Source organism: Copadichromis virginalis, linkage group LG3, assembly GCF_057382275.1.
Source record: "Copadichromis virginalis isolate Kocher_CV1m ecotype Utaka linkage group LG3, C_Virginalis_male_GT1.1, whole genome shotgun sequence".
NCBI classification, from domain to species: domain Eukaryota; kingdom Metazoa; phylum Chordata; class Actinopteri; order Cichliformes; family Cichlidae; genus Copadichromis; species Copadichromis virginalis.
In genome coordinates, this window is record NC_140620.1 from 19,927,790 (window position 1) to 19,938,666 (window position 10,877).

At 40.3% G+C, this 10,877-nt stretch overlaps 1 protein-coding gene across 1 annotated transcript; it reads right to left on the minus strand.

Moving 5' to 3' along the window:
* Positions 1-658: 658 nt before the first annotated feature.
* LOC146713277 (butyrophilin subfamily 2 member A1-like) lies at positions 659-3,623 on the minus strand. Its single transcript, XM_085446876.1, has 3 exons — positions 3,360-3,623; positions 2,190-2,537; positions 659-1,967 (listed from the first exon to the last, which is right to left on the minus strand). Exons 1-3 carry the CDS (start codon positions 3,415-3,417, stop codon positions 1,795-1,797), a joined length of 579 nt encoding a protein of 192 aa, XP_085303002.1. The 5' UTR covers positions 3,418-3,623; the 3' UTR covers positions 659-1,794.
* Between the last annotated feature and the right edge of the window lie 7,254 nt (positions 3,624-10,877).

Here is a 10,877-nt window from a genome sequence, read left to right on the forward strand (position 1 = left end):
ACTAAAGTGAGTGCAACAGTACAGACGTGGGAAGAAACTCACATTCCAGGGATAAATAGTTAGAATGAGGTGTTTAGTAAGCATCTGGCAGTAAACATTAGTGTGAACTGTGCTCTGTTCTTTCATCCTGCAGCTGCGCTGGTAGAAGAGAGTGAGGGGTGAAAAAGCGCCGTCCTCCAACAAGAGCATACCAAGCTCCAGCTTAGTGACGTGCAGAGCGAGACTCTGAGCCGCCCACGAGGGATCTGGATGGAACGCAGACGGTGTCTGATAAACAGTCAGGGAGTGTTTTCTGGGAATTCCAGTGTGTTTTTGAGTTAAGGTGGTTATTGGTGTGACTTTCGAATTGTTTCAAACTTTCCTCTAGCTCTGATTTAAAGTGACCAGTGTAAATATAATGTGCAAATTTCATTTGACTAACAATGACTTGTGCACACTCTGCATGGCAGCAATACTGCTTCGTAGGGTGATGCCAGTTCCTGACACATAAGAAAGCTGTGCATTAGATCCTAACTGAAAATTAAACACTTCTTTTTCTGTTGCACACTCAGTCACAAACTGCACTCAGCAACAGCCAGAGCTGCAGAGTGCACCCACATAGCATTAAAAGTTACAGGGTGATGAGCTAAATTCAACCTGAAAGAAACAGACAAACAAAAATGCATCAGGACTTTATTCTGTGGATGACTGACATGAAGCCTGATTATATACCAGATTTTTTATAGCAGGGTAAAGATGTGTCACAATGAAATGAATGTTTGATGTTCAAAAAGGCACAAATACTTTCTTCTTCAGAAAGAAAGAAACCAAAACAGAAACAGCAGTGATGAAGATGATTTTCACATTTCTGCTTTTATTCTTTTATTGTGATTACGAGTTTTACATGCAAGCATTTTTTTTACTAAATAACAAGCAATGAAAGAGACACGTCACAGCAGTTGCTCATAAGTCCTCATTAGATTCATATTTTCCTTAAATTAATAATCTTCAATCTTTTGTGGCTCGTGAGTCTATTCATACCTGTGTACAATACAGTACTTGTAGATGGCAGTAGATGGCAGAGCTCCTGGCACTGCCAAAACGCACAAGGTACATATATAATTAATGGAATTTCCCCCCAACCCCTTTTCCAAAAGTTCAGTGATTAAAGTTTATCCTGTTAAGCCCCAACGAGGCTGCCTGAGCTTGCTCTTTGAAAATGACAAACCCAAAAGGAATGTAAACAATCTCGGTATCAAAACAAAGCTGGTGAACACTGGTGAGATCAATTTTACATTACATTATTAAAATGTATAAAAGTTCTTATTGTTGATTCTAATCTTCTGATCTCTGAAATTCACATTTCTGCTGCTGAACACAAACGAAGAGTGATGGTTGAGTCGGTCAAGTTAATTAATTTCACTTTAATCTGTTCACAAGCTGAAGCGATTTCCACATTGTCTCCGTCAGGCTGTGTGACAGCAAAGCTTCAAGTGTATCAAGTTCAAGTTTCAGAGCAGCTATTAAAACAGAAGCACTGAGTTTTTGTTCAAGTTGAATATTTGAACACTGCAGCAAAGACATCCAGTGTAAAGAGCAGAATATTGTAATAATGCTGAGATTATTCAAAGTGATTCATAGTCAGAATTATATTGTGTGATCTGGATGAAGCAATAACTGGATAATAAATGATAAAACAGCAAAATTCGATGTTTTCTTTGCTCTCACACACTAGGTCAACAGCTAAACAAAAACCTATAACTGTCGGTGACATTTCACAAATCAGTTTCATTGTGAAGTTCCAGCTGTGTCTGTTCACTGACAACACTGGGAAGTGGGAACAGCAGCAGGAGACTGTTTAATGACAAGAGGTCTGAGACGAACTTCTTTTGCCTTTTTATGGTTTATGTAGATCACAAATCCAGCAAGAGCAGCAACAACGAGGGCAGCAGCAGCAACTACCACACCAACGATTAGTCCAACAGATCCTGCAGGTGAGAAACAGGTGTGAGGTGTCAGCTGTGAAGAACAGAACAGAATCCATTTCCTCTTCAAACTGCTGTCAGACATTATCTACTGCACTCTGATCACATCACTCAGACCAGCTGCTTTCTACAAAGTCTCATCAACAACATCTTTAGAAACAAACATCAACAAGCAGGAAGCAGCTTCACCTCTGATCACACACACACTCAACTCTACTCACTCACCTGGAGGATCAACAACTCTCAGGGTGATGTTGCTGATGAGCTTAAAACCACTTGTTCCTTTCTCAACGACATGACACTCGTATCTTCCAGCGTCATTAATTGTCACATTGTTCAGAATCAAAGACACGTCTCCATCCTTCATCTGTTTGTCCTTTAGATCCACCCGGTCCTTAAAAGATGGATGCTGGCGCACTAAAGTTTTCATCTCATCCCGATACAAAAAAACATAGTCATCTCCCAGGTCAGCTCTTCTCCACATAACAGTCTGGATGTTGTTTGGAGCTCGACATAGCAGCGTGACGTTCTGTCCAGACTCAGCTGTGACGTTTTTCTGGCCTGAAAGAGAAACTATACAGAGCAGAGAGGTAAAGGTTTCAAACAGCTGTTTACTTCAACAGAAAGCATCAGGGTCACTGGACATGGACTGTACAGTTAACACTTGGGTAGCAGCATTTGGGACAATATAATGTGTTTCAATGACAATCCAGGGAATTTTCCTTTAAATTTAACTGTTAAAAAGTGTTTTTTCTGGAAAAAAGGAAAAACAAGATTATTAGTAAATCGAGCAAAACATTCAGAATTTGATTGATTATTTAAAAAAAAAAGAAAATCCACTGACCAGTTCGACAGAAGGCCTGACAAATCAAAGAAGACATGTAAAATGCCTGATTATTTGAGAATTATTTCTATGATCAGAACAACTAAAGAGGTTCGCAACCAAGAAACACCCTCGAGGATTTAAAACAGAGTTTAATTTGACTGTATTACCATTATAAACAGCATCTTTTGGTTTTAGACTTAATAATAATACTCCTCCTTCCTCGTGAGCGTTTTTGACTTTGTTAGACTTTGTGAAGTCGTTTGTCTCAACCATGGAAAAAGTCTGCAGCTGTGCACTTTAGTTATCTTCTTTCGGGGGTTTTGGTGCAGCTGAGCTGATTGTGATTTTCAACACTTTGAATCAATGTCTGCTTTGAATCAAGGGACTGTGTATAAAAATGTCAGTAACTCCGAAAGTCCTGAATTCCTTATTTAGTTAACTTTGATTTACTCCAGGTTTGTGTGGTTAAATTCTAATTGTACACAAACTCCACCTAAAACTTTTATTACTGATTACAGCCTATAACTTCACGCAGACTGATTAAAGTTGGTACACAGACCACAGCTTACCTTGAGAGGTACAACCCAGCAGGCACGCAGAAAGCAGAATCCAGATGAGTCCAGCCATTCTCTTCCTCCAGGACTTTCCAGATGTTTAGACCGTTGTCAGGACTCAGAGGTCCGTGGCGTGGAATGGACTCGGGCGCAGAACCAAAGACCGGAAGCTCCAAGTGATTTGCGAAAACAAAAACTGCTGAGACTGGAGTGGGGCTGGTGGAAACTGGCAGACCAGGGCACTGAAACATAGGAGAGGAAAATCAGAACAGTCCAAGGAGTTGTGAGTGTTTCCCCATTTGACAAGCTGGGATGGCTTACGTGTTTGCAGGCGGGGATTAGCTGGAGGTGGAGGCGAGGCGAGGTCCAGGCGAGTGCTGAGTCCAATATAGGTGTGCAGGGAGGCAGGCAGGTGAGAATGGCAGTTTGTTTGAAAAAGATTAAGCAGCAGCTGAATCCAGAAGCAAGGCTATGGCAGGGTTTGGAATGACGAGTCCAGGTACGGAGTCCAGACTAAGTAATGCACACTGATAAATACACAGGAACATGAGGCTGTGAACTAACTGAGGACTCATTGCAGCTGAGGAGCTGATGCTGTGGAAAGTTACTCAGGCTCGCCCACACAATGACAAAGGTTGACTCTGAGAAGTGCTCCATTATTTTAATGTTTCCTGGGTGGGTGTGGGCTCATTTAAAGTCGGTCAAAAAAATAATTAAAAACAGATGTTAGCAACTCCATTTATTCTTGTAATAACAAGTTTTTATTATACTGATTTATGCCTCTACAGTCCTTTTGCTTTTCTTTTTTTAAGGATTGTTACTTAGGTTACTGTTACTTACTTTTTTAAGGACTGTTAGGGCTTAAATCTAGTAAATAAAGTGTCTTCAGATGTCTGCTGTTGTTTCCTGAATAATCTGATCTGGAATCAGTCCACAGTGAACAAACACACTGAGCAAAAGTGTAATCTGAACTAAAGTCAAATCTTTAAACTGAACCAAGAATCAAACTGCAGGAAAACCTGATGGAAAACCTGCTCACTGACCTTCTCTCACTTTAATCAGCACAGGGTCCGATGTAGACAGCAGTGATGATTTTTTATTTTTAGCCTGGCTCTCAGTCAGCTCAGAATAAATAGATTCAAATGTTGGATTATTAGCCTTCATTGTTGGTGTTTCTGCTCACAGGTACAAACTACCATCAGTCTGCACCATTAAACAGACACATAATGAACTTGCATATATATAAAGTTCTTTTCTGTCTCACTGACAGCTCAAAGTGCTGTTGACTAACCACACACTCATACAGCAGCTTATTCTGTGCACTTCAAGCACCTCACCTACCTCACATACATGACCCACCTAGAATCACCAGTTAGCGACACATACAGTGGGGCAAAAAAGTATTTAGTCAGCCACCGATTGTGCAAGTTCCCCCACTTAAAATGATGACAGAGGTCAGTAATTTGCACCAGAGGTACACTTCAACTGTGAGAGACAGAATGTGAAAAAAAAATCCATGAATCCACATGGTAGGATTTGTAAAGAATTTATTCGTAAATCAGGGTGGAAAATAAGTATTTGGTTAATAACAAAAATACAACTCAATACTTTGTAACATAACCTTTGTTGGCAATAACAGAGGTCAAACGTTTACTATAGGTCTTTACCAGGTTTGCACACACAGTAGCTGGTACTTTGGCCCATTCCTCCATGCAGATCTTCTCGAGAGCAGTGATGTTTTGGGGCTGTCGCCGAGCAACACGGACTTTCAACTCCCGCCACAGATTTTCTATGGGGTTGAGGTCTGGAGACTGGCTAGGCCACTCCAGGACTTTCAAATGCTTCTTACGGAGCCACTCCTTTGTTGCCCGGGCGGTGTGTTTTGGATCATTGTCATGTTGGAAGACCCAGCCTCGTTTCATCTTCAGAGTTCTCACTGATGGAAGGAGGTTTTGGCTCAAAATCTCACGATACATGGCCCCATTCATTCTGTCCTTAACACGGATCAGTCGTCCTGTCCCCTTGGCAGAAAAACAGCCCCATAGCATGATGTTTCCACCCCCATGCTTCACAGTAGGTATGGTGTTCTTGGGATGCAACTCAGTATTCTTCTTCCTCCAAACACGACGAGTTGAGTTTATACCAAAAAGTTCTACTTTGGTTTCATCTGACCACATGACATTCTCCCAATCCTCTGCTGTATCATCCATGTGCTCTCTGGCAAACTTCAGACGGGCCTGGACATGCACTGGCTTCAGCAGCGAACACGTCTGGCACTGCGGGATTTGATTCCCTGCCGTTGTAGTGTGTTACTGATGGTGACCTTTGTTACTGTGGTCCCAGCTCTCTGCAGGTCATTCACCAGGTCCCCCCGTGTGGTTCTGGGATCTTTGCTCACCGTTCTCATGATCATTTTGACCCCACGGGATGAGATCTTGCGTGGAGCCCCAGATCGAGGGAGATTATCAGTGGTCTTGTATGTCTTCCATTTTCTGATGATTGTTCCCACAGTTGATTTTTTCACACCAAGCTGCTTGCCTATTGTAGATTCACTCTTCCCAGTCTGGTGCAGGTCTACAATACTTTTCCTGGTGTCCTTCGAAAGCTCTTTGGTCTTGGCCATGGCGGAGTTTGGAGTCTGACTGTTTGAGGCTGTGGACAGGTGTCTTTTATACAGATGATGAGTTCAAACAGGTGCCATTCATACAGGTAACGAGTGGGGGACAGAAAAGCTTCTTACAGAAGACGTTACAGGTCTGTGAGAGCCAGAGATTTTCCTTGTTTGAGGTGACCAAATACTTATTTTCCACCCTGATTTACGAATAAATTCTTTACAAATCCTACCATGTGGATTCATGGATTTTTTTTTCACATTCTGTCTCTCACAGTTGAAGTGTACCTCTGGTGCAAATTACTGACCTCTGTCATCATTTTAAGTGGGGGAACTTGCACAATCGGTGGCTGACTAAATACTTTTTTGCCCCACTGTATTGTTCAAACGGAGGAAATACAAACCTCTTCTGTCATGTGAGAAAGTGTTAGTTTTTAGATGTACTAACACATATTTACATAAGAGTTTGTATAATGAAGTTGTGAAGAGAAGAGTCTGCTGTTAAAAGAAACAGTTTATAACTGCATTACTCATCCTGTCCTGCAGAGGCAGCAGTTAGTGCTGTCATTCACTTTAAAGCAGTGTCGGAAAAAACATGGAAATACCGCTGTAAAGGTTTATTATTATCAGTGTCGGTCAAGTTACTTGAAAAAAGTAATCGGTAACTAATTACAGATTACTTCCCCAAGCCCGTTACATTACTGATTACTTATTTTCAAAAAGTAGTTAATTACTTAGTTACTTTTTAAAAACACGATTTACAACCTGAAGAGGTGATAAAGTGATAGATCTTTCAGCCCAATTCTACTTTTTCTGCATAATCCATCATACAAAACGTAATCAAATGGAAAAGTCTTTTTTTAAAACTTGTTTTATTAGTTTTAATCTTTTAACTTTATGCATAAAAAAAAAAAAATAATTATATGCAACATTCTCTGACTTGAAGAAATTGGTTACCATTTAAACCTATTTTCTGCACATTCCAGCACATAAAATGAAAAATTTTTTGTGTTTACACTCACTCTTTCAAATAGATGCAAGTAAAACACAGCAGAAAATAAATAAAGTCAAAGACTAGCGGTCCTGTTGCTCTAATTTCACCTGTAAAGCAGGACTGGGGTAGGCGAAGGTTTACTCTGGTGCAGGTGAGCCGCAGCGCTCAGTGGAAGAATCCGCGAGTTTCTCTGTGAGTTTCCCATCACGTCGTAGCGCACTCGGTGCTTGTTTAGGGGTTTTTTTCTGTAAAAAGAAGTTTTCTTCAGCAGACACTAATGTTTTTTTCACTTTTTATAGAATCAAACTCAAAATAAGGTCAGTACTTCCACGCTTTAAACGCTGCACGCTCATACTCTCTCGTGCACTCGATATATTATCCATTGTTGATCTGCACACAGCTGTTGTCACAAACGTCGCACTCGCTTACGTCACTGTCATGAGACATTCTCGCAAAAAATCACGGTTTTAGTAACGCAGTAATGCAGCGTTCCTACGGGAAAATAACAGTAATCTAATTACCATTTTTGCAATAGTAATCCCTTACTTTACTCATTACTTGAAAAAAGTAATCAGATTACAGTGACGCGTAACGCGTTACTGCCCATCTCTGAATATTATAGACTCATTGATTCTCAGTTCTTCTCAGATTTTTATTTGCTTAAAATTTGAAAAACACGCATCACTTTCACACCACTTCACAATTGTGTTGCTCCATAACAGAAAATCCCAATTAAAAACATTTAAGTTTGTGTTTGTAAGGCGACAAAATGTGTAAAAGTTCAGGGGTATGAATACTTTTTCATGGTACTGTATATGCAGGTATTTTTGTATATGCAGCTCCGTCTGCAGCCTCCTGTCTGATCTGTTCTGTTACAGGGTCTGAATTAGTTTGGTCACATAGATGAAGGCTAATAATACATGAAGTTTCACAAATATACGTCATCCTTTACACTATTTATACTCAAACAAACGTATAAAGATACATGTTTGTTTGAGTCATTCTTTAACATGAGAAAATTCAGGACAGTTTGTTTCAGAAATGCACGTTTATATTTTATACTTTTGATGGTACACTGACATCAACCTGAGTGTGTGTACATATTTAATCTGATTTAATGGACCCTACAGTGGCCCCTACAGACAAAGCAAATTATTTCTCAAATCTCATCATAATCATAACTCAAGGCTTTTATTCAACACAGTGTTTCTAAAGTCAGAAAAAGACTATTGGATAAAGTGCTTTTTCTTTTCGTGCCTCATTTTTGTGGAACAACATCCCTCAAGATATTGTTATGTGTGGCTGTGTGCAGACAGGAATAGGACCCAAGGTGCAGACTCGGGAGACAGTCGTAAACTCAAAATGGCTTTAATGTGATACTCAAAATATAACATAACTGGGAAAAACTCAAAACAAACTTAACCTGGAGGAATGACAGAACACACAGCTAGGAAACTGGTAGATCGCGACACAGACACAGAGAAACACAGGGCTTAAATACACAGAGGGAGCAATCAGGGAATGGGTAACAGGAGGGAAACACAGCTGGGGCAAATCAGGCCTAACGAGACAAGGGGAAGCAAAACCAGACACATTAACATCAGACATGGATTTTCAAAGTAAAACAGGAAACATAACACAGACTCACGGGCAGGCACTATAACAAAGGGAACAGAGACGTGGGAACAGGGCAGACACAAACATTGACTGAACACGGGGATATAGGAACTTAGGATACACATAGACGCGAACTAGACAAGGGGATGCAGGTGATAGGGGAGACAGAGCAACTAAAGAAGACAGAGACCTAAGCCATAAGACAGAACTCAAAGAAACCAAAAACTAGAAAGTATAAATAATATCATAAACTCAAAAACCCTGGGTCCTAACAGATATTAGGCAGGCATGCTCTGTGGAGGTTTTTAAAGCTAAGTTGAAAACCCACTTGTTCACCCTATCCTACATGTCTTAATTCTATGCCGTTTAGTTTTTAATTATTTATTGTTTTTAACTTGTATTATGTTTTTAACTTTTCTTTTAAAGCTCGGCTGGACCATATGAACTGAGATTTTTCTCTTCATCTTTTAAAACTCTTTAAGTTTTAAAAGTTTCCAATGATGCTCATGCTTCTTTTAATCTGCAGTTAAGGTTTTATTTAGATCTTAATCAGCCACAATGACTCACATTTTCCTTCAGTAATATTTGTGAAACCCAAAGAACTCCTCAAGAAGAACAAGTGAGACCAAAGTTTCTTACAGAGATCTGCAGAGATCACTGCTGTGGGGAGGGCAGCACTGTCCTGCCAGTTACTGATTGTTTTCCATACACTGCATTACATTACATTCAAATATTAGTTATAATATGTGTTAGATGTGTATGTTTAATGAGAAGATCAAACATAATATATAAAAATCTAGTCTGAGCGCTTGTGTGGACCAGCAACAGGATTCCAGTGGTTGGACTGGTGGATTACTTCATGAGTAGATGCCATTTTGGTCAGACGGGACCTCTGAAAACACAAACACACACAGTTCAAACAATAAGAGAACATTCACAGTTAAGATCAGTAAAGGTCATTTTTAGAACAGATCTTCAGCGAGGAAACAACAAACTCTTATTAAAGGTTTTACAGCCAAACTGTCACAAATAAGGTTTTAGTGTGAAAGAGAGTTTGGTTTGGGTTGCAGTAATGCTGCTGCTAATGTACAGAACAGGACACTTTGCCAGAGTCAGTGGATGGGAGCTGGAGGAGTGAGGGCAAGCTCTCCTCCTTCGTACCTCGCTAAGTAAGTTAGCTGGATTTGATTGTTGACGATTTCGCGTGATCTTGGATCGTTCGGTTCTCCGAAGCTCATCCGGGACTTGCTGTCATAGCAACAGAGCCGTAAGCGTAAAGCTGCTCGGGAGCAGGTTTACTTTATGTAAACAGGATTAGATCGCGGCCACTCAAGTATGTCCGCTTCATCTATACGAAAGCAACAGCAATATTTAACCACTGTTTCACCATAAATAAATATTATCAATGTAACCAAAGATAATGCAGTATTTGATCCTTGTATTGATGTCACACAGATACATACAGGTCATTTCCTAAAAAAAGGGAAATGTACTATTAATCATTCCATTTCATGTACTTGATTATTTCAGATGTAATTCATATTTCAGAGTAGTAATTGTAAATCACTTCGTGTAATCAAGATGAGAGACCACGGCTATAAAAGCGAAGGTGGATTAGGGAAGTCTGTCGCAGCCATGTCCTGTCCGTATACGCGAGAAACCCATTGCGGAAGGTGCAAGATTGATAAGGAGAGTCCTCAGAATTCAGCGTATATTGCGGGACAGACAGGATCCTTTAGCTCAGCGCGACAGTGTGCTCATAGAGAGATATCGATTTCCCGTGAGGGTATTATTTACCTAACCAACTTGTTGACGAGGGGGTGCAGGACCACCACCTGTCTTTTTTTGCTCTGCCCTTTTCTTGGTTGCTGTTATAAACAAACAGATTATTTCAGGGTCTCTTTTCAAGAGACTAAAAGCAATATAAGTGATAAATATTACCATTCTGTAGAATATTCTTATATTTCACTTTTACTTGTTCCCATGTTCTAGTGGGTCCTGTCGTGGCTCTAATGTGAAAGAGGATATAATGTAATATGATATAATAAATCTACCCTACCGCCTACTGGTGTTGGCCAGAGGGGCCGATGGCGCGATATGGCAGCCTGGCTTCTGTCAGTCTGTCCCAGGGCAGCTGTGGCTACAACCGTAGCTGCCTCCACCAGTGTGTGAATGTGAGAGTGAATGAATAGTGGCATTGTAAAGCGCTTTGGGTGCCTTGAAAAGCGCTATATAAATCCAATCTATTATTATTATTATTATTAAATTACTTACGAGTTTAATTTGTCAGCAACTTTCTGCCAGCCCTCTC